Source organism: Plectropomus leopardus, chromosome 17 (genome assembly GCF_026936395.1).
Source record: "Plectropomus leopardus strain MGB_pleo_1.0 chromosome 17, ASM2693639v1, whole genome shotgun sequence".
Lineage (NCBI taxonomy): Eukaryota > Metazoa > Chordata > Actinopteri > Perciformes > Serranidae > Plectropomus > Plectropomus leopardus.
Genome location: NC_142192.1, coordinates 34,607,580 through 34,630,717, shown reverse-complemented (window position 1 = coordinate 34,630,717; position 23,138 = coordinate 34,607,580). Strand labels below are relative to the sequence as shown.

At 45.5% G+C, this 23,138-nt stretch overlaps 2 protein-coding genes across 23 annotated transcripts in view; both read right to left on the bottom strand.

The window, feature by feature from the left end:
* Nucleotides 1–58: 58 nt before the first annotated feature.
* Nucleotides 59–4,687, bottom strand: LOC121964757 (uncharacterized). Of its 2 annotated transcripts, none has more exons than XM_088090657.1 (2): nucleotides 4,195–4,687; nucleotides 59–3,500 (listed from the first exon to the last, which is right to left on the bottom strand). In XM_088090657.1, the coding sequence occupies exons 1-2, from the start codon at nucleotides 4,598–4,600 to the stop codon at nucleotides 2,017–2,019; spliced, it is 1,890 nt and encodes a 629-aa protein (XP_087946783.1). In that variant the 5' UTR covers nucleotides 4,601–4,687; the 3' UTR covers nucleotides 59–2,016. The 2 variants fall into 2 exon arrangements, with proteins under 2 accessions (XP_087946783.1, XP_087946784.1); XM_088090658.1 differs by having other exon boundaries at nucleotides 4,315–4,687.
* A 1,228-nt stretch (nucleotides 4,688–5,915) lies between these two features.
* Nucleotides 5,916–23,138, bottom strand: part of LOC121938943 (regulating synaptic membrane exocytosis protein 2-like) — a 45,093-nt gene continuing 27,870 nt past the window's right edge. For 2 of the 21 annotated variants that reach the window (XM_088090597.1, XM_088090615.1), the window contains 27 exons: nucleotides 23,099–23,138; nucleotides 22,963–22,998; nucleotides 22,318–22,448; nucleotides 21,954–22,125; nucleotides 21,546–21,705; nucleotides 21,113–21,136; nucleotides 19,355–19,423; nucleotides 19,086–19,221; nucleotides 18,786–18,890; nucleotides 18,357–18,407; nucleotides 17,656–17,724; nucleotides 17,399–17,443; nucleotides 17,254–17,313; nucleotides 16,107–16,274; nucleotides 15,075–15,184; nucleotides 13,921–14,367; nucleotides 13,679–13,720; nucleotides 13,507–13,545; nucleotides 12,579–12,601; nucleotides 12,377–12,468; nucleotides 11,483–11,635; nucleotides 11,118–11,296; nucleotides 10,419–10,554; nucleotides 9,853–9,965; nucleotides 9,310–9,411; nucleotides 8,350–8,489; nucleotides 5,916–6,588 (listed from right to left, as the gene is read on the bottom strand). The exon at nucleotides 23,099–23,138 is cut by the window's right edge and continues 49 nt beyond it. In XM_088090597.1, coding sequence (XP_087946723.1) covers nucleotides 6,400–6,588; nucleotides 8,350–8,489; nucleotides 9,310–9,411; nucleotides 9,853–9,965; nucleotides 10,419–10,554; nucleotides 11,118–11,296; nucleotides 11,483–11,635; nucleotides 12,377–12,468; nucleotides 12,579–12,601; nucleotides 13,507–13,545; nucleotides 13,679–13,720; nucleotides 13,921–14,367; nucleotides 15,075–15,184; nucleotides 16,107–16,274; nucleotides 17,254–17,313; nucleotides 17,399–17,443; nucleotides 17,656–17,724; nucleotides 18,357–18,407; nucleotides 18,786–18,890; nucleotides 19,086–19,221; nucleotides 19,355–19,423; nucleotides 21,113–21,136; nucleotides 21,546–21,705; nucleotides 21,954–22,125; nucleotides 22,318–22,448; nucleotides 22,963–22,998; nucleotides 23,099–23,138 — 3,031 coding nt within the window. In that variant the 3' untranslated portion in view covers nucleotides 5,916–6,399. The remainder of the gene's footprint in view (nucleotides 6,589–8,349; nucleotides 8,490–9,309; nucleotides 9,412–9,852; nucleotides 9,966–10,418; nucleotides 10,555–11,117; nucleotides 11,297–11,482; nucleotides 11,636–12,376; nucleotides 12,469–12,578; nucleotides 12,602–13,506; nucleotides 13,546–13,678; nucleotides 13,721–13,920; nucleotides 14,368–15,074; nucleotides 15,185–16,106; nucleotides 16,275–17,253; nucleotides 17,314–17,398; nucleotides 17,444–17,655; nucleotides 17,725–18,356; nucleotides 18,408–18,785; nucleotides 18,891–19,085; nucleotides 19,222–19,354; nucleotides 19,424–21,112; nucleotides 21,137–21,545; nucleotides 21,706–21,953; nucleotides 22,126–22,317; nucleotides 22,449–22,962; nucleotides 22,999–23,098) is intronic. The other 19 variants (XM_088090600.1, XM_088090604.1, XM_088090598.1 and 16 more) reach the window with 19 other exon arrangements.

Here is a 23,138-nt window from a genome sequence, read left to right as displayed (position 1 = left end):
TGGCAACAGCAGCCGAGGCTCATAGGTAGTGTAGTATTTAGAGACAGAAACAGACCAAAATATTTCAATATTTTATTACCCAGGAGACAGTTTTCTTCTTCTTCTGTCCTGCTTTAGAGGTGACGTCACCTCGCCGAGTCCAACCACAGACTTTTATTTTTAAAGACGCTTCCTGTGAAATGAGCTGAACATCTTCAATTTTCAGTTTAAAGAAACTCCCTGTGAGACATCGTTCGGTTCAGTCAGGATTTACGCAGGTTCATTCTTCTTCTTCTGTGCGTTCCTGAAGTTCAGATGTGTTTTAACGCGACGGCTGGAGTTTTTAAAGTTCAGCACGTTCACAGCCAGGAGGCTGAAATTCTGCAGGTTCACCAAAAACTGAGAGTTTTAACAGAGTTTTTAAGTTATGCTGAAGTTTGGAGGTTTGGTTAATCAGAAATGTGACTTCAGAATGTTAGAAACCGACAGGAGGTCAAAACACAGCTGTGAGAAATCAAAAACTGCTGGTTCATAAAGTACCACGTGACACACGCTCTGAGTGAACCATTCACACGCTCTGAGTGAACCATTCACACCTCTAGGTGACCTGTTCACTTGCTCGGAGCTGTGTCCTTGAACCCCCAGCAGGTTTTGTCGGTCAGAATGAGAGCTTTGTGTGCAGTTGAGGATCAGGTCTGGTCGACTCGGCTGCGGTGGTCTGAGATTTTCTCACGGATACTCTTTTCTTTGTGTATTACGGTTATTATTAATAATAATAATAAAAAAATAGTTTTCAGTGGCTGTCTGTAAAAAAATCTCCCCTTTCAAAGTAGATAAAATAAAAATTCTCCGTCTGGTTTTATTTTTCAAACAATAAAGATAATCAAAAGGCGACCTGTAACCCAACGCTCACTGGTTCGATCCCCGGCTGCTCAACATGCTGATCTGTCCCTGAGACAGATGTTCCCGTCACATTTTTTTGTCCCTGATTCAGATCCAGGTTGTTTAACCCTTTGAAACCCGAGCAAACTGTCTTGATTTCTTTCAAAAACATGAGAAGGATGCAAAAAGCAACAAAAAAATAAATTACCTAAAAAATTTCAAGAAATTAGTAAAAAATACAAGAAAATTACCTGACAATAAGTAAAATTTCTTTCTTTTTTTTAAGTAAGAGAAAGAAATAAACAATAACGAAGGCAAACAAGACTTGTTGAAAAGTGCTTAAAAGGTTATATATAAATTTATATTACAATGTGTGTATGTATATATATATATATATATATATATATATATATGTATATATATATATATATATGTATGTATGTATGTATATAATTATATGATTATAATGTAGGTTTTTTTCCTACCCGTTTCTGACATAATTTCTTGCAGTTTGTGGAACATTACTTTTGAACATTGTCCTTTTTTCCCATTTTTAAAAGAAATCTCTCTCATTGCTCAGCGCTGCTCTTCAGTTCAGCAGAGGAGCTGCAGCCTGCGCTCTGTGTTAAAGTAAAAACATCCGTGTGAACGCCGACAGAAAAAAGGATCGGACGGCTCTGTGAGAAATATTCACTTTCAGTGAAAAGCCACCGTGTGCGCCCTGAAGGACGGCACCGACCCGACATACCAACCCCCGGACTGCTCCTGCTGTCCTCAGTGAGAGGAAAAAAAACGAGCAACAGCTGGAGCCCTGTACGCAGCCCCGGACACCAGCGTGTGACCGTGTGAATGTGACTCAAAGTGTGAAAGCACTCTAAAAGGGCAGGTCAAAAGTGCACCCAAGTACCGCCGCAGTCGATCCGAGTGACCTGAAACTGATAGGTGTTGTTGTAATGGTTCTGCAGCGAACAAGAGTCTTTCAAGAACTAGATAAAGAGAACCTCATCACCACGTTATTGTTTGTGATCTTGTTTCTGACGCCTACTGTCTACCTGCAGGACTCTGTGGTTCTCAAACGTGTTCCAATCAGAACCACTACAGAACCATGTCCTGACTCTGAATCTTTGTCTCTGAGTCTCTGCAGCTGGTGAGTTTTTAGAGCTGGATGAATCCAGGGTAAAAGCTGTCCGTCGTCTGCTGCTCAGCTCGCCGATGGTCTAGCTCCGCCCCTGGCTCGGTGCCCGCAGTGGCATGGACCTTGAGGTGTCCATTGAGCGAGCGTTTGGCCTGGAAGCTCTTGCCGCAGACCCTGCAGCTGTACGGCTTCTCTCCTGTGTGGATTAGCATGTGTCTCTTCAGGTCCACCTCCTGCATGAAGCCCTTCCCGCACACCTGGCACAGGAAGCGCCGCTCCTTGTTGTGGAAGCGGACGTGTGTGTCCAGCGTCTGTTTCTGCGTGAAGCCCTTCCCGCAGAGGCTGCAGGAGAACGCCCGCTCGCCCGTGTGGATCTTCAAGTGCGTCTTGAGGTTGCCGCTCTGGTTAAAGGTCTTACCGCAGAAGCTGCAGGAGTACGGTTTCTCTCCTGTGTGAATCCTCATGTGCATCAGCAGTGCCGCTTGCGCGGGGAAGCACTTCCCACACACCTGGCAGCTGTTGAAGATCTCACGGTGGGAGTGCAGGTGGGCGGCAAGGCTGGCGGTGGACTCGTACTGGTGTCCGCAGAGTCCACAGCGGCCCTCTGGGTCGTGCAGGTGAGTCTCCACGTGTCTCACCAGTAAGGTCCTCTTGGTGAAGACATCACCGCATACTCTACAGTGGGACGCCGGCGGCGAGCTGCGCTGTCGTCTCGATTTGTTGCTGGCATCTTTCTGATGAGTGGCCATGTGTCGCCGCAGGCTGCGCAGCTTGCTGAACTCCTGAGCGCAGACGCTGCAGGTGTGCACCTCCTCGCCACTGTGCTCCCTCACGTGGCGCTCCAAAGACGTCCTGTGGCAGAAGGCGCGGCTGCACTGTTTACATTTGAAGGGTTTCTCGGCAGCATGGACGCGTATGTGCGACGTCAGGTTGCCCTTCTGGCTGAACTTCTTGCCGCAGACGTCGCAGCTGTACGGTTTCTCTCCGGTGTGCAGGCGCACGTGCAGCTCCTGTGCCAGGATGGACTGGAAGGTTTTCCCGCAGAAGGAGCAGGTCTTACTGTTCTCCTGGTGTGTCTGCAGGTGAGCCGCCAGCTCGCCGGCTGTGTCCAAATGCTCACCGCAGAAGCCGCAGCAGCAGTCGGGGTTGTTGGCACAGACCTGCAGGACATGTTTGAGCAGGAAGCCCTTCCCCTGCAGAGAGCGTCCACACACGTGACAGACGAAGCTCTGCGCCGGTGTTGACTTCTTCCGTTTGTTTGTGACAGCAAGCGGCGGCCGTCCCCGCTTCTTCTTCCTCGGAGGTCTCAGAGCCCGACTCTGTTCACTCCACTCATCATCAGGGACTCCGTCACTGTGGAGACTGCCAGGCGAGGTGGGCGGACGGAGGGCAGGGGAGGCAGAGCGAGGCGTGGACGGGCAGGAGGCATCACCGCTGAGGCGCTCAGCTGTGGTCAGGTTCAGGTCTGCAGCATGGAGCCGAGAGTCCAGAGTCCGCAGAGAGTCTGAGGAGACACAACGAGTCCTGATGGATCACATGTTGTCACTCACTCACTCACTCACTCACTCACTCACACACACACACACGTGCACACACACACACTAATCGCTGCAGCTCTGGATGCAGCTGGTGGACTCCACAGATGGACACGAGTGATCAAGGACTCGATTTGGACGTCAGTTTTCATTCAAAAAATATAATTATCTTTTCTTTTTCTTTGTTAAAGAAAATCTTCATTCATTAACCCTTTAATGTCGCTTTAATATCACACACTCACACCACTCTGCACACAAAAACAAGCTTTAAAAATATTAAACATTAATATGATTTTCTTCTTTCACTGCATTTACTTTTTAACCAACATCAGTCTTAATCATAACTATCAAATATTCATTCATTTTCAGAATTTTAACCCTGTAAATGGCAGGTTTTTGTCACGATAATACTATGTTTTTAGATGAAAACATTAATTATTTCCAATATCCTCCATGCTCAGTAGATTGTAGCTGCTGACAGTCTGGGATATGTCAATGATTACTAGCAGCATTGATTGTGGCAGTGCATGTGGTGGAAACGGCATGTATTTTCTCCATATGCCAAATATGGTCAAAATGACGTCATCAGATGGAAAATAATCAACATGACAAATTCCAGGTGTGTTTGTCTCTCACTGTCTCTCTGTGTCTCTGTCCACCTACCTGTCCTGTGGAGGTGGACTCGGGGCTTGTCTCTGTGTCCCTGTGTCTCTGTCCACCTACCTGTCCTGTGGAGGTGGACTCGGGGCTTGTCTCTGTGTCCCTGTGTCTCTGTCCACCTACCTGTCCTGTGGAGGTGGACTCGGGGCTTGAGCAGGGCATCGAGCAGCCTCTTCTGGCGGCGGATCTCCCGCTCGGAGCGCTCCGCTCGGTCTTCGTACTCCGCCACGGTTTCCTCCAACAGAGCGACGATCTCCTCCGCAGCCGCCGTTAGCCGCTCGGTGAGCAGCGTTCTCAGTGCCGGGATTTCAGCCGCTTCTTCTGCTTCTTCCAGCCGCAGCAGAAAGTCTTCGGCGGCGGCGCTGATCCGCTCGTGGACCGACACCCGCAGCAGCTGCACGGCGCACATTTTGCTGCTTTTCTGCGGACAAAGACAAACACGCGCACCGAGTTCCGCGTCGACGACACCGAGCGAAAAGCTGAGCGAACAGCCGGACGAACAGCGAACCCTGTTGGACCGGAGGACCGACTGCGACCTGTTTTATTCCCGGTGATGATTCGGTGACATATTTGAAACTGTCACTAATATACTGTACATATAACGTTAATACTAATAACTAATGTATCAATATAAATACTGATATAAATACAAACTATAAATATAAACACTATTAAATATTTAAATATATAAATACAAATATATAAAAATAAAAAAATATATAAATGTAAACACTAATGTATATTTGAATACTAATCTATAAATTAGTATACTTAATGTGTATTATACATTTAGATATCAAATGCATGTGGAACCTTAAAGAAGTTCCACATGCATGCATTTTAGGGTTCTGACTTCTGTAGAACCCTAAAGAACATGGTCTTGTCTGAATATCCTTATTCCTGAAGAACCCTACAGAACCCAGTCTTGTCATCAGAACCTGACTCCTGTAGAACCTTAAGGAATCCGGTCTTGTCTGAAGAACCTGACACCTGTAGAACTCTTAAGAACCTGGTCTTGTCCAACATAAAGAATACGTTCTCAAAGGGAATCTGTTAATTTTTCTATTCTCGTGTTCCATAACTTTTTTTTTCACAGTTGATGTTTTAAAGAACCTGGTCTTGGCATCAGATCCTGCATCCTGTAGAAACCTAAAGAACCCTGTCTTTTCCTGTAGAACCATACAGATCCTTTATTTTCTCTACAGAACCTGGCTCCTGTAGAACCCGAGAGAACCTGGTCTTGTCACCAGAACCTGGTTTCTGTAGAACCCTAGAGAACCCAGTCTTGTCAGCAGAACCTGATTTGTGTAGAACCACAGAGAACCTTTATTTTCTTTACAGAACCTGGCTCCTGGAGAACCAGTTGATGGTAGTCATAAAGAACACGTTCTCAGAGAATATCCATTTATTTTTCATTTATTTTTCTGTTCTCGTGTTGCGTAACTTTTTTCCCCCCACAGATGATGATTTTAAAGAACCTGGTCTTGTCTGCAGAACCTGACTCCTGTAGAACTCTAAAGAACCAGGTCTTGTCAAACATAAAGAACACATTCTCAGAGAGAATCTGTTTATGTTTCTATTCTCATGTTCCGTAACTTTTTTTTTCACAGTTGATGTTTTAAAGAACCCGGTCTTGTCATCAGAACCTGACTACTGTCGAACCTTACAGAACCTTTATTTTCTCTACAGAACCTGTCTCGTTGTTGTCGGTAAAAAAGAACACGTTCTCAGAGAGAATCTGTTTATTTTTCTGTTCTCATGTTCTGTAACTTTTTTTGTTTTCACAGTTGATGTTTCTTATGTTCTAATGTCGTTCCATGCAAAACCATAAAGAACCACGTTCTGCGTCTCCATGGAAACGATCAGGTGACAGTAGACATGCTGCTGACAGTGAGTCACATGACTCCTGAGGAGCTGCTGTGATTGGCTGGCAGCTGGAGGTCACACGGCCTCTCCTGTCTGTCTTTTCCCAGCGTCCTTTGCTCCGTGGCGCCCGTCCTCACTCTGGGGCAGCACCAGGGGGCGGAGCCTCCAGCCTCCTCCCGGTGACATCATTGTGACAATGTTATGTCACAGCTGTGATGTCATCATGCAGCATGCAGCAGCAGAGGAGGATCATAGGACTTTTTTATAGGCTCCGCCCATGTGTCCCCTCCTGCCCCCTCCCGGCCGTTGCTATGGCGATACAGTCGATCCCGCCTCCTGACGCTACGACTTTGAGCCCTCCGTCTCCTTATTGGTCAGCGGGGCCAAGGCAGCGTCCACCAATGAGGTGGCAGGAAACAGTTTGAACCAGCCAATCACCATATTGGACAGGTCCAGATCATCCAATAGGATCTGAGCGGCACCCATGAAGGATTTATGGTCCATCCGCCCGTAGTCGCCCCACACGATGATCTGCACACGCACACACATACACACACACGTTTGTTTGTATGTTTGTGTATATGTGTCTATGTGTATATACATATGAAAAAAGTTGTGTGTGTGTGTATGTATGTATGTGTTTTTATGTATATGTGTGTGCGTGTGTGTGTGTGTGTGTGTGTGTACATATGTATATACTGTGTATGTGTGTGTGTTTGTTTATGTATATGTGTGTGTGTGTGTGTGTGTGTGTGTGTGTACATATGTATATACTGTGTATGTGTATGTGTGTGTTTATGTATGAGTGTGTGTGTGTACATATGTATATACTGTGTATGTATATGTGTGTGTGTTTATGTATATGTGTGTGTGTGTGTGTGTACATATGTATATACTGTGTGTGTGTGTGTGTGTGTGTGTGTGTTTATGTATATGAGTGGGTGTGTGTGTGTGTGTGTGTGTGTACATATATATATACTGTGTATGTATATGTGTGTGTGTTTATGTATATGAGTGTGTGTGTGTGTGTTTGTGTGTGTGTGTGTGTGTGTGTACATATGTATATACTGTGTATGTGTGTGTGTGTGTGTGTGTGTGTGTTTATGTATATGAGTGTGTGTGTGTGTGTGTGTGTGTGTGTGTGTGTACATATGTATATACTGTGTATGTGTATGTGTGTGTTTATGTATGAGTGTGTGTGTGTACATATGTATATACTGTGTATGTATATGTGTGTGTGTTTATGTATATGTGTGTGTGTGTACATATGTATATACTGTGTGTGTGTGTGTGTGTGTGTGTGTGTGTGTGTGTGTGTGTGTGTGTGTGTGTGTGTGTGTGTGTGTGTGTGTGTGTGTGTGTGTGTGTGTGTTTATGTATATGAGTGGGTGTGTGTGTGTGTGTGTGTGTGTGTGTGTGTGTGTGTGTGTACATATGTATATACTGTGTATGTGTGTGTGTGTGTACATATATATATACTGTGTATGTATATGTGTGTGTGTGTTTATGTATATGAGTGTGTGTGTGTGTGTGTGTGTACATATGTATATACTGTGTATGTGTGTGTGTTTATGTATATGTGTGTGTGTGTGTGTGTGTGTGTGTGTGTGTGTGTGTGTGTGTGTGTGTACATATGTATATACTGTGTATGTGTGTGTGTTTATGTATATGAGTGTGTGTGTGTGTGTGTGTGTGTGTACATATGTATATTCTGTGTATGTGTGTGTGTTTATGTATATGTGTGTGTGTGTGTGTGTGTGTGTGTGTGTGTGTACATATGTATATTCTGTGTATGTGTGTGTGTTTATGTATATGAGTGTGTGTGTGTGTGTGTGTGTGTGTGTGTGTGTGTGTGTGTACATATGTATATACTGTGTATGTGTGTGTGTGTGTGTGTGTGTGTGTGTTTGTGTATATGTGTGTGTGTGTGTGTGTGTGTGTGTGTGTGTGTGTACATATGTATATACTGTGTATGTGTATGTGTGTGTTTATGTATATGAGTGTGTGTGTGTGTGTGTGTGTGTGTGTGTGTGTGTGTGTACATATGTATATACTGTGTATGTGTGTGTGTGTGTGTGTGTGTGTTTATGTATATGAGTGTGTGTGTGTGTGTGTGTGTGTGTGTGTGTGTGTGTGTACATATGTATATACTGTGTATGTGTATGTGTGTGTTTATGTATATGAGTGTGTGTGTGTGTGTACATATGTATATACTGTGTATGTGTGTGTGCGTGTGTGTGTGTGTGTGTGTGTGTACATATGTATATATATATGTGTGTGTTTATGTTTGACCTGTAGTACTTTCCCTTCTGGGTTTTCTTCAAACTGCAGCTGTTGTTGATAAAGTGGATCCAGAGTTTTTCTCGCCAGACGAGTTCTTCTCTTCAACACACACTTCCCGTTATCCATCAGATACACCTTCACATAGGGAGCTGCCCACACACACACACACACAAATTATTTAAAAAATCATCAATTCATCAACTTTTAAAGATATAGCAATCGATTTTACGAAAACAAAACAAAACAGCCAAACACGTTTAATGAAAAAAAGAAAAGAAAAAAAGGCCAAAAAAAGAAATTGCAAAAACTGTTTTGAAAAAAAAAAGCCAAATATTTGCAAAGTTAGCACACATTTTAAAGGAAATTAATTTTTCAAGATAAAGAAGTCTCCAAAAAGATTCAAGGACAAAAAGAATCTCCGAAAGTTTTTAAAAAACACAAAACATTAATAGGAAAAAGAAAAGCTCAAAACACTTTTTTAGGTTAGCAACCGTTTTTTCCCTCAGAGGTTCAGGCTGAGCCCCGAGTCTCCGAATCCGACAGACGGTCCTGCTGTGCACTGCAGTGACAGGGGGCAGGAACCTGTAGTACTCTGTAGTACTCTGTAGTACTCTGTAGTACTCTGTAGTCGTGTGTACCGGTGTGTAGTCATAGTGTGTAGTAGTGTGTATTGGTGTGCATTAGTGTGTATTAGTGTATTAGTGTGTAGTAGTGTGTATTGGTGGGCATTAGTGTGTATTAGTGTATTAGTGTGTAGTAGTGTGTATTGGTGTGCATTAGTGTGTATTAGTGTATTAGTGTGTAGTAGTGTGTATTGGTGGGCATTAGTGTGTATTGGTGTGTAGTATTGTGTATTAGTGTGTAATAGTGTGTATTGGTGTGTAGTAGTGTGTATTAGTGTATTAGTGTGTAGTAGTGTGTATTAGTGTATTAGTGTGTAGTAGTGTGTATCAGTGTGTTGTATTTTACCTGGTGTGTTCTTGTTGCCTTGTTTACCCACGAGGCCGCGGGCTCGGATCACCTCCACGTCCAGACGCTCCTTCCTGTACACCATCCCAATCTGGATGTCACCTGACCAGGAATCAGCCAATCAGAGGGTTAGATGATGTCACAGATTCTGTTTGATTCTTTTATTGATTAACAATAAAAATATAAACAATCGACTTTCTCACTGCAGCTTTGCTCCGTTTCACTGACGCTGATATCCAAATATAAACACTAATATTTACACAGACACAGTGAAGTATAAATATACAAACACTAATATTTACACAGAAACAGTGAAGTATAAATATACAAACACTAATATTTACATAGAAACAGTGAAGTATAAATATACAAACACTAATATTTACGCAGAAACAGTACAGTATAAATACATAAACACGTGTATATATCAGTAAACACTAATGGATCCTTACATGGACAATAAATAAATATCAATGAATCTTTGTAAACATCTGTGAAAACGAACGCTTTATAAAGTGTAAATAAAGTTTAATGGATACTTACCCATAGGGGGCGTGGCCAGAGTCTGTCGTCCCGCCAGCTGGGCGGGGCCTAACCCCTCCAGGAAGCCAGTGAACTGTTTGTCTGACGCCAACTTCACCCCCGGAAATATGAGACTAAAGAAAATTGAGATAAACACGACAGAGAGAGGAAATATTGAATATGACAGAGAAAAATATTTAAAATTACAGTGAAAAATATGAAATATTACAGAGAGAAAAATATTAAATATTACAGAGAAAAATATTAAATATTACAGGGAGAAAAATATTAAATATTACAGGGAGAAAAATATTAAAAATTACAGAGAGAAATATTAAATATTACAGAGAAAAATATTAAATATTACAGAGAGAAAAATATTAAAAATTACAGAGATAAATATTAAATATTACAGAGAAAAATAAATTAAAAAAAAATATGATTATATAATGATTTTTTGATGTTCGGCTGCAGAGCGACAAATTACAGAGAGCACAGATTAAAAACAGGAAGTGATGTAGTGAAAACAGGAAGTGACATATTAAAAACATTGGTGGGGGAGCGGGCAGAGGGTGGGGGGGTCTTACGCTCCAGGTTTGGGGTCCTCGGCGTCGGGGTCGCGGCTCGGCTGGCGGGTGAAGCGGGCTTTAAACTCAATGGCCAATCCGGTCTCTACGCTCCTCTGGACAGGAAGTCTCACCACCTTCTTCTTCTTCTCCTCCTCTGAAACAAAGGAAGTGAACGTGAGCTGAAGCTGCAGTGACGTCACTGTCTGCACTGAGGAGTCACACTGCATTCTGGGAAACAGAGTTTAGTTCGGGTTTTAGCTGAACGTCGTGTTTTCATGTTTTCATGTTTTCATGTTTTATGTTTGTATATTTTATGTTTACATGTTTTTATGTTTGTTTACATAATAAACAGAATAAGACACGCCCACTGATGTCGTCCGATTTGCACCTCAGGTCAAAAAAAATATTTTTGCTATTTTGTTGGTTACAGCTGAAAAGCAAATTTTGTTGGTTCTAAACCAGTTTATTTTTGGTGGAAACAATCAAAATGGCTAAAAATGAGGTACAGGAACCAGACCAGAACCGGTTCCATGTTACTGGAAATAAAAGCACGTCATCGGCGTAGAGTTTGACTTTATGGTGTAACTCTGATTGATAAGGGGCCTGATTTTGATCCCTGAGGGACGCCGTCCTCGTCCTTCAGGTATCTGAAACTGACTCGTTCTGGTTGCTTCAGCTGCTTACTGGTGACTTGTTACTGGTTGAACTGGGACTGACCCTCAGGGTTGAGCTGGGAGGCGCTCTGACTCTTCTTTCCCAGTCCCACCATCCCCATCATCTTTGCTCCAAAGCTCGAGCGCCGCTTCTTGTCATCATCATCATCGTCGTTTCTCCCCAAAGAACAAATGTCTCCGCCAACACTCGACGACTTCTGCAGTGGAGTACCGGGCACCGGCCTGCAGGGGGAGACACAACCACACCTGTCAACCGCACCTTCACCTGTCAACCACAACCACACCTGTCAACCGCACCTGCACCTGTCATTCACACCTGTCAACCACAATCACATCTGCACCTGTCAACCACAACCACACCATGGCATCACTACTGCTGTCGGAGTGCCTCATTGGTCGAGCTCTTACTTTGAAGGCTCAGCCACTTCCTCCTCCTCTGCTTCTTCCACTGATTCGCTCTTCACTAACATGGCTCCGCCCTCTGCCGTCCCTGCTACTTCCTGTGTTTCCTCTGACCCCACCCCCAACTCCACTGATTGGCCCTCCAGGGCCTCCGCCCGACTGTGTCAACCAATCAGAGGACAGCGTGCAGAAACATGCAGACAGACAGAGTGATGAAGAGCAACACATGCTAACAAGCAAACAGAAACAAGATCATGCTAGCTTAAAGAAAACATCATGGTGGGGGCGCGTTGGCTCAGTGGGTAGAGTGGACGCCTCACGTACAGAGGCTATGTCTCTTCTCCTATCAATTAAAAACATAAAATGCCCCCCAAAAAGGAAAGAAACACAAAAAAACCATCATGCTGCTATAAACATGCTAAGGGACTGTAGGTTATTTGTCAGAGGACTGCAGGTTTGAAGGCAGCTTTTATTTAAAAATGGATCAAACGATACAAAGAAAAAAGAAAATCACTAAAATGTTTCTTTTATAAGTTGCAAAAAAAATGTAATGAAAAAAACAACTAAAAGAATTGTCTTTAAAAATCGCCAATATATATATATATATATACATACATATATATATATATATATATATATATATATATATATATATTTTTTAAATCGCCTCAAATGTTTCTAGAAGGAAATCACTAAGATTGTTAAAGAAAAAAGTCTCCTGTTGTCTTTAACAATCCCGACAATTTTTTAATGAAAAAATAAATAATTTTAAATCACCACAATTTTCTAAAACATAAGCCCCTCCCAGTGCCTCCTCTTTGTCCCCCCCCCATAAATAGCCAACAGTCCCTAAAAAGACAACATTAAATAAAGAGACGCTGGTGTGGACGGCGGTCTCACCTGATCCTGGGGGCGGAGCGAGCCTCGCCGGACATGGCCGACATGTCGCTAACATCACTGTCCGATGACTTGAAGGACAGACTGTCCCTCAGCTGGGGACACAGAGGGAGGACAGGTGAACGAGTGTGTGACATCATTAGAGGTGTGTGTATGTGTGTGTGTGTGCGTGTGTGTGTGTGTGTGTGTGTGTGTGTGTGCTCACCTTGGACGGCTCCTTCATCACACCTGCAGAGACACGACACACACACTCAGCAGGTTTCACACACTCGTTTCAAATATTCACAGACAGTATTTGTATGATAACTGCAGTTCTGCTTTACATTTTGAATACTTGTACTTCTGGATCATCACAAACACAGTTTCCTCCTCAGGGATCAATACTGTGTTTCTGATACCCATCGATGATGTCATACTTTAGTCTCTGATGTCACTAAATACACAGGAAGTGTTTCCAAACACAGGAGTGACATCATCATAACAATCAGCCAATCACCGCCTCAGCTGAGCAGCAGCTCTGACATCATTAAAGAGTTTTAAAGAGTCGCATCAGAAAATCTGCAGCAAAGTTACTAAACTGCAGGAAGCAGGTTTGAGGATGATGAGGAGATTTTATTCCACGAAGAGTCAACGGGAAACAGATTTCTTTTTGGTTACGTTTCAAACGTTAAACGTTAAAATTCACAATAAAAAAAACTTGAGCGCTGAGAGCTGATCTTACTCTGATTATTCAGATCTGCTATTAACCCTTTGAAACATCACATTTCTTGTGCATCACGACCTTCATCATCGTCACGCTCAACAACTGCAGCAAACAGGAAGTCAACAAACAGACGACCTTCTGCTCACAGCGGCGACGCCTACCGCTGACATCACGACCACGAAACCAACAAAAGAAAATCAACCCGAGAAGAGTCACTAACAGGATGGACGGATGAAGAGAGGGACGGGCAATGAAGAGAGGGATGGATGGATGAAGAGAGGGATGGACAGATAAAGAGGGATGGACGGATGAAGAGAGCATCAGAGACAGGAAGTACAATCCAAAGCTAACCACTTCACTTCCTCTAACCACGTTATGACATAACTACGGGGGGCGGGGCTACCTGTCTGGCTAACAGATAACGCCATACCATTGGCTGTTTTGTTCTGCTGGTCCTCCCATGTGACCTCTGTGTCGTGGGAAAGAGAGAGACACGATTGGTCAGACCACAGCAGCACTCACTTGTTCAGCTGATGACCCTGCTGTGACATCAGCAGGGTCACCTGAACGCATCATCACATCCACCTGAGACTCGGACTTGCCTTTTCTAGTCCCTCCAGGTGTGGCGGAGCGTCGGTCAAGGTCTGACTCGGACAGGTGGGATGATGTCAGCGTGATGCAACAGAAATGAACACATGAATGAATGAATGGATGGATGGATGGATGGATGGATGGATGGATGAGAATGTCTGACACACAGACTGCAGGGTCGTTGCCTACTGGTCTTACTGGGTCTACAGGTGACTGGACTGAGTGGTTCACATCAAATCTGTGTGGTACGCACCTGGAGTCTGTGGGGGCGGGGCCGGGAGGGGGCAGGTGAGGGCGGGGTCAGGGGTTGGTGCAGGTGTCGGAGTGGGTGGAGGGGGAAGGGTGGGTTCGGGGTTTGGCAGTGGTTGAACTACAGGGGAAGCAGGTGCAGTTGCTGGTGTAGGAGTAGGTGCAGGTGCAGCAGCAAGTGCAGGTGCAGGTGCAGGTGCGGATACAGGTGTGGATGGGGGTACGGATGCGGGTGTAGGAGCCGGTGCTGGTGCCGGTGCCGGTGCGGGAGCCGGTGCAGGAGGTGGTTGGGGTTGCATGGGTCCAGGAGGAGGTGGGGCTTGTATTCTTATAAGAGGAGGCGGTTGGTGGTTGGCAGGGGGAGGAGTTTGTTTGGGAACGGGGGGAGGGGCCTGATGATGTGGAGTGGGAGGGGCTACAGTTGATGCTCCTGTGGTGATTGTGGCGAGAACTGATGGGCAGAAGGAAATGAAAAAGAAAAGATGATCAGATAGATGAATGAAAACCAACATGAGATGATCACACGATCTGTTGCATCAGCTGACCAATTACATGGGTATTTTCCTAACAAAGCTCTTGCTGGATCATCTGAAACCTTCCGAAAGCACCTTCCTGTTGGGTCACAGGTGGGTCCCGTAAGGTCTCAGAAAAGTCAACCACATTAAGATGCAGGTTCCGGGCAGATCCGCCAGAGAGAACTGGAGGATTTGTCTCGGGAAAAGGACATATGTGCTACTTCTCTGCTGATCACCAGGACCAAGACTGAAGTTTCTGATCAACATCGTTTAGATCTCTGCGACAGCGACTTCATGAAGGACAGACACAACCAATCAGAATCTGTCTTACTGAGACGTTCCTTCCCATGCATGCTGACACTGAGACAGTCCCCCTTCAGCAGGAGGTTTTCACTGGTTCCCTTTAGAGCAGATCTTGACTCAGACTTTATCTCTGATTCAGGGTTTCATCATTAGCTGTCGAACGTTCAGACGGAGACTAAAGACTGAATTTTTCCGTCAGGCCTCCTGAGCTCTGAACAAACTGAAGAACCAAAACCTGAACATCTGGATCTGCTGCAACCTGCCGATCAGCAGCATGTGAACATTGCTAGCAGCTGGTTGGCTCTGGACATGTCACCTGACAGGAAGCTAAGAGACGTACTTCTATCCGGAGCACCTTTGGGCGGGACGATGGGCAGCAGGCGTCCTCGGCGGCTGCAGACCGGCGTTCCTGTTGGACTCGTCTGGGTGGATCCACCTCGAGGGTTCGCCCTGTTGGGAAAAAAAAAAAAACAAGACTCAAACTACCAACCAGACTGCAGCGAGGTGGCACCTGCAGGGTCAAAGGTTAGGCTCCACGACGTTAGCTAACAAAAAGCTAATGGCTCAAACTCTGATGGTGCTAAGGGACTTTTTGTTATTTATGTGAAGGGAGGGGGTGGTGCAAAAAAGGGGAGGCATGTCAAACAGTTTTTAAACCCTGAGGAGGGACTGATGTTTTTTACTTTGTCTTTAAAGGAGGGACACAGCGGCTGGACTTTTTTTTCAATTTACCGCCATTTTTTAAAGAAAACATACGAGGTGTGTTTCTTTCAACATAAACTTTTTTTTTTAATGTTTGGGGATTTTAAAAAAAACAAACACTTTTTTTTCTCTTTTTAGTTTTTTCGGCAATGTTTTTCTTTAAAAATTCCCCCAAATTCCACCTTTTATCAGCCAGGAACGGTGAAAACAAATTTCATGACTTTTCCAAAACATTTTAGGGTATATTTGTTTTTTTAAAGCTTGTCCAGGCCTGGAAATTGCGATCTACAAATTCCATGACTTTTCTAGTTTTTTCATGACCATGACCCTTAAAAAGACAAAATATCAAGATCCTCCTCTCGGCCTCGTGCTCAGTTTCACTGACGACAAATGTTAGAAAAGTTTAGAAAAACAACCGAAAAAACAAAAATCTACCAAAAACAACCAAAAATACAAAATACAAAAACAATCGGCATCATGCATCCTCAGCATGCTGCGAAATAAAAAAAAACAGCGTCAGACAACAAACACATTAATACGAACAACAGGCAGAGCTGTGATGTCACTGAGGGGGTGGGGTTAAAGAACGGGGCGTGGTCAAACAGACGCCATGCTTTTCCCAAACTCTGCGATGGCAGAGCTGCTCTCTGATTGGTCCGAAGGGGATCACCTGGTGGGGATAGGTGAGGGGGGGGCGGAGCGTCTGGACCTGAGGTGGGCGGAGTCAGCTCGGTCGGTGGAGTGAGAGCGCATGTAGACGGGTCGGTCCACCATCGCCCGCTGGTCGGCCGAGCGAGAGCGACTGTAGTAATCCCGCCGGTCCATCCCCCGACTGAACCTGCACATCACCATGACAACCGTCACCATGACAGCCACTGCACCTGCGGGAGGGGTTAGTTAGTCAAGTCACCGTGACGACCGCCGGCTGGTTGCCCCTGTGGAGGCCTGCGAGGCAGGAAAACAGGAAGTTTAAAGCGCTGAAGAATGGAAACCAAACACCAAAGAAGAAGAAATCACCTCCTGGAGTTTGGCACTACATTACCCATCAGGCCTCAGTGAGAGCAGACACAGCAAAGGATGCTGGGAGAGGAATGAGGGAAGTTTTACGGCCTTCCTCAGTGCAGAGACTCGGGGTCCTTTCATTATGCTAATTTGATGAGATATAGCTTAATGTGACGCGCCGTCAGCGTGTGAGGAAAATCGAACACTGACTAAAGATCTATAGATCTGTAGATCTATAGATCTGTAGATCTACAGAAACAGGCCTTAACGAAATAAAACTCCTGCTGTGTGTGACGCCAAAACACTGACAATAAAATCGTCCAAACACGTATTCACAGATCTATTGATATAGAGGGGACGTCGCTTCAGACTGACGCTGTGGGACTGAGGATTTCACACTGTCACCTCCTCTCCTCTCGCGTCTCCTCCTCGACTCCTCCGCTCGCATCTCCTGTGGGAGGGACTAAGATACTAGCAAAGGAGGCGAGTGAAGGAAGCTTGGAGTCAGATTAGGATAGTGAAAAGCAGCCTCAGTGACATCATCAGGCTCTGAAAACGTCTCTGCAGGTGGACAGGTGTGTCACCTGAGTCCAGTCTGAACACCAAATGAACCCTGAGCTGTCTGCACTGAGAGACACCTCCAGAGAGGACAGAGGATGGAGGGAGGGAGCTGATTGGGGTCCTCTACGTCTACACACATCTACACTCGTCTACACCTGTCCACACCCATTTACACCTGTCCACACCTGTCTACACCTGTCCACACCTGTCTACACCTATCTCCTATCCCAGTGTCCAACAGTCCATCTGGTTACCTGAGCAGCTCCTCGTCGCAGGTATCGGGTTCGTACGGGAAGTCGGGGATGAAGTCCTGACTGCAGAACAGAAACACGTCAGAGAACATGATGACTCAAACCTTACTGACCTTTAACCCCGAACACACCTGCACCTGCTCTTTACCTGGGCAGTCGACACTGACAGAGCGGTGCAGAAGGAGAAGGCATGCTGAATATTTTTTTGAGCAAAAAAAACAAACAAACAAAGCATCCCTTTGAAGGAAAAACAATCTGAAATATGTTCTTCAAAAATTTAAAAAAAAGTAGAAAGAGGAAGTAAAACTCATTCAGAATAAATATCCCTGTGTGTTAACTGACGTTTCATAAAGCTGACATCATCCTCTAAATAACACTACATTACCCATAAGCCCCAGTCCTTACCTGTAGTCCTCACAGCTCCCATTCACCATGTGGTTTGTCCAGTGAGTTTGGTTCGGACCATTAAAATATCTTACACACAGAAACACACAGATGTGGGTGAGAATGTCATGACTTTCATCCTGACTGTAACTACTGTACTCTGAGCAGGGCTGGGTATCCTTAAAAATACTACAGTACCAGTACCCTTAACGTAACAGGGTTTCATTTATTTATTTGTAATGGGCCGACACAATTAAAACATCCGCCGCCATGAAAAGATGTTCTAATTCCAGATGTGGACCGTTCATTAGGAACATAGCAAATACTGTTTGGTGATTTAAAGGCCGGCTCAGACGGAGTAGCCGGACGTCGGGCACAGCGACAGTGAAACTTAACCCGTTAAGTTAATGAACTGTTAAGTTAATTCTGCTAGGTCTAAAAGTTGCATTCACGGTACCGTAAAAACATCCAAATTTAGAGAGGGGACACAGAATGATACAAGGGGACACGCATATATATTTAAAAGAGAAAAAAATGAAAGTTTGCTGCCTTCTCGTAGTGTTCGTCGGTAGGTGAGGGGCTCCGGATCAGACCCCTGCAGGAGGCGATTCGGTTCTATGAGGTACTGACTTATTTTGGTTGAATCCCTGAAGGTCTGGCGCACTGATACCCAGCCCTGACGGTCAGTGCTACTCGGGTTTATCCTGTTTCAGTTTCAGTACCTGTCGTGGGAGTCGAGAGAGTTGGCAACAGACATTCTCCTGAGCGGTCTCCTGAATACACAGAGACAGAGTCAGACAGACCGACTGCAACTAGAACTACGACCAGGACCTGATCTACAACCAGGAAAACCAGCAGAATAACCAGTGCTACAACCATTACGAAACCAGTATAAAACCAGCAGTACAACAAGCGCTAAAACCAATATCACAATCAAGACTAAAGCCAGAACTACAGCTGAGAGCACAAGCAGCGACATGACCACCGCAAATACAGACGCCAGTACAACCAGTAACAGCGGTGGTACGACACGGGCTCAAGACCACACTATAACCAGTACTGAAGCCAGTGTTGGTGTCACTGGTCCTGGAGCATCACAGGGGCATTCCTATTTAAACAGATTATTTTTTGATTGATTGATCAATCGTTACCTGTCCAGGCTGTACTGGCTGGCGTCAGAGTACGCTCGGCTCAGTTTGGAGCTTCGCAGCAGCCGTACAGCGTCCTCCCGGTACAACGGGTACAGAGGATTACCACTGGCAACCAGAGGTTAGAGGTCAGGGGTCAGTTGTCAGGGCGTTGAAATTAGGGGTCACAAGTTACGTGTTCGGGGTCAAGGAGTAGGGGTTAGGTGTTGGGGACAAAGGTCAGAGGTCAGAGGGGGTGATGAGAGAGTGACGGTGAGTGGTGTGAAATTAGATGACTTACTGCACACAGAAACAGTTCGTTACCTGTGAGGAGGCGGTTGGCTTGGCGACCGTGACCTCATCCTGACCACATCAGATCGAGAGCAGTGATTGGACGACATCACCTGCTCTGGCACTGAGAGGGTGGAGCTGTGGAAATCCCGCCCATTCTGTCTGTGGTCTGGATGGGAAACAAAGCGGGAGTTGAACCATCAACCCCGACACAGGGGCCGTCAGAACTGCCACGAGAAGGTCTGACCAGGCTTTAAAACGAGCTGCAGGGGCTGCAGTGCATGATGGGAGATGCAGTTCACCTGATATCACCCCAATTCCATCTTCACAGTCGTAGTCTGAGAACTCGCTGTCACTGATCCTCTGAGACCCTGCAGAGACACAGAGGACGTTTAAGCCTGTAAGCAGCTCGCCCATAATCCTCTACAGGAAGGTCAACTAATCCGACACACAGAGACTCAATGGGAGACAAGAAACTACAGTCCTCACATGGACATTAAAGGGCCACTTCCTCTTTTCACTTGACCCAAACTCCCCTTAAACCTTTATGAGATCATTGGGAACACCTAAGGGACTACTGACATCCTCCTAACCACAGCTAGAACCTTTCCAGAACAGCTAGAACCTTTCCAGAACTCCTATAGTTGGTCCAAAATGAAAACATGAAATGAAAACATGCACATTCAGACTCCAAGAAACCTCTCTAAAGATCGTGGGGTACGTCAGAATGATCCCTGAGATCGCACCAACTTCTCAAAGACCCTCAGGACAGCCTCAAAAACAGCTAACCCCCCCGAAGAACCTTGGAACATATTTGATGATTCTTGACGACACAAAACACAAAAGATCATTGAGCTACCGCCACAAAGATTTCTACATCCTCACCACCAAGCACTTGTAGAACCCCTGCCAGGCTTCCTGTAATCCCCAAACACCCTTTTAAGGAACCAAAGAACAGCCTTAAAGACAAACACATTTTAGGATTCTCAAAGACTCTTAAACATCCAAGTTCAGTGGTGCACCATCATGAGTCTCCATCACCTTCACAAGGAGTTTTAGTCCCAGACAGCATCAAGCACCTCCAGAACCCCTACCAGGATTCCTGTAACCTCAAACAGCTTCTCAGAGGGACACGTTTCTGATTTTCAGCCAGCTTTGTATCAAACAATGTGGGCAGTATGTGTCAAAGAACCGTGCTAAACTTCCCTCCATCTAACCAGCGCCTGGATGTCTCTGCTGCCCTCACAGTAAAACTCACAGGTGTCGAGTCATCGTGTGGAGTTTAGTGCTTTCTCTCTGCTTTATCGGGTCAAGTAGCACCGATTTCTTTCTGCTGCAGAGACAGACCAGCTTTACTAAAAACTGGGTGAGCCCTGCAGATAGCTGAGGAATGTTAGCACCTTCTGGAGAGCCCAAGAGAACCTTTGTGCTAAGTTGTCCTAAAACAGCCTTGAACTGCAACCCTTTAAAGGAACCCTAGAAACCATCTTAAGATTCATGAGGTTTCTTAACATCGACCCTCACTGGTTCACAGAAGCTCTGCGTGGACACAGACATCATCAAGCTCCTCAAACACCTTTTTAAGGAACTCTGGAATACCATAAACTTATAGTTTATTTGAAACAAAACAAAACAAAACAATAAATGAGGACACATAAAACATACATCTCACAAATTTGTACTACTCAGAACTTACAGAACCTTTACAAGGATCTGTGGAACCCCAATAAAGAATCTTGAAATCCCATGAAGCTCTCAAAGATCTCGATGACAATTTCAAAACTGGATGAGTGCTGGGACCCTCAGAACTCTACAGAACATTAGGTATTTCCCAAACCCCCTCAGGTACTGCTAGAAGGACTTTTGAGGTTTTCCAGGAAACCCTCAAGGAAATTAAGGACTCCTTCATTTACAGCTAGAACACTCAAAGACAACGTCCTACCAGCTCACAGTGGAACCGTCAGAACTCCTGAAACAAAACACCAAAACTGTCCAACTCATCCCACACACACACACACACACACACACACACACATAAATACACACACAGCTGTTATTACCTGAGTTATAGTAAGGACCTTTGTCTGGCAAAGCATCATGGGAGAAAAGTAAAAACAAAATCAAGAGAAGAAGAACACGAAAGGAATAAAAAGAAAACAAGACTGAGAACTGAAGACAACAAACAAACAAACAAACACACACACAAGAGGGCCTGGGTGTGTATTCAGTGTGTATCATCAGTGTGTGTATGTGTACTCTGTGTGTGTGTGTGTGTACTCTATGTGTGTGTGTGTGTGTGTGTGTGTGTGTGTGTGTGTGTGTGTGTGTGTGTGTACTCTGTGTGTGTGTACTCTGTGTGTGTGTGTGTACTCTGTGTGTGTGTGTACTCTGTGTGTGTGTGTGTGTACTCTGTGTGTGTGTACTCTGTGTGTGTGTGTACTCTGTGTGTGTGTGTGTGTGTGTGTGTCTGTACTCTGTGTGTGTGTGTCTCACTCTGCAGCCTCCTGCTGGGCGGCGTCTCCTCGGGCTGCAGTCCTCTCCTCTGCAGGTAGGGGGAGGCGTTGGGCAGCGGTGCAGAGGACACGTCATGGAGCTGCAGTTTGTACCAGTGAGGCTGATCGTCCAGCAGGGCCGACTCCATCTCGATCAGGACCTGAACCCATAGGGACAGTGGGACAGACGGGTCAGGAAGGACCAAGGAGTCAAAGGGACAGACAGGTCAGAGGGGACAGAGAGATAGACGGGATGGACAGGAGAAAGGGACAGACGGGACAGAGTAATTAGAAAGACAGATGGGACAGACGGGCTTGAGCAGTGCCCTTTCAAAGACAGTAAAATTATATAAAATACGCCTGAAACAGCTGGAACATGTCAGGTTCTACGTTCTTCGAGGGTTCCCACCTCTCCCAGGAACTGGCTCTCCTCCTCGCGGACCCGGGCCTGGTCCCAGACGGTCAGCTCCAACATCCGCTCTCTGAACTCCCTTCGATGGACCGGAGAGTACATGAAGGTCTGGTTCCACCGAGGTTCCACCGATTTCTTCACTGTCTTTGTTCTGCGTTTACTCTTATCACTGTGACAGGAGACAATCAACAGCCAATCACAGGGCAGGACCCATTACCGGCTCCACAGAACCAGACCTGAGATTCTGAAGTTTCTTTTGCAGAACCACAAACATCATAATGCACAACAATAATATCTTCATGTCGCATGAATCTGAATGTTCTAACTATTACTTAGACCATGAAGCCAGTTCTTCTGGTACCTTCTGTCTGGCAGGAAGTAGATCTTAACATAAGGGTTCCTCGGTCGACCGTCATCTCGGACAGGAAGTTCTTTGGCTCCGAGAACCGTGACGATCAGCTGATGACCGACTTTATCGTACCACAGCTTCACCTGCAAAAATCAAGACGGAAGCATCAATGACAGAACCCTACTCAACTGTAGGAGAACCCCGGAGAACAGCAGAGGGAACAAACAGCCTACAGAACAGCTGAGAACCCTGTGGAACAGTAAGGACTCCCAACAGCCCAGTGGCAGTAACAGAGCAGAGCAGAACAAAGTAGAACTTCGTATAACAGCCGACAGAGCGGTAGCTGTACCCTGTAGAACACCAGCAGAACCCCACAGAACCCATAAATCAGACACTCAACATACCCCACAAAACACATAGAACCCTGTAAAACACCAGCAGAACCCCCAAGAGAAGCAGAGGAACCCCCACAGCACAGAAGAAGAACCACAAAGAACAGATGAATAACCCAAGAGAGCAGAACCCATCTCTACCTCTACTGCATGGGCAGGGCTTTACCTGTACTAACACTAGAACTACGAATCAGTCGAGAGAACCCACAGTTCCAGAGAACAGGTGGAATAGACAGACGTCTCACTCCTCTCTACAGCTAGTTACCTGGATTCTGGGAACCAGAGGACGCCTGTTTCCAGTCTGAAACACACACACATCACCATGGAAACGCCTGTTAACTGACAGCTGATTGGCTGTGGGTGTGCCGTGTGGTCGTGCAGTGCATGTTGGGTAAACTTACAGACACCTGTCCGGACAGGACGCTGGGACTCATGGGAGAC

Excerpts from the sequence above, each read along its gene's own strand:
- LOC121964757 (XM_088090657.1), bottom strand. The coding sequence starts at position 4,600 with ATGTGCGCCGTGCAGCTGCTGCGGGTGTCGGTCCACGAGCGGATCAGC. Across the intron at positions 3,501-4,194 it reads AGTCCACCTCCACAGGACAG|ACTCTCTGCGGACTCTGGAC; the intron begins GTAGGTGGACAG and ends GTGTCTCCTCAG.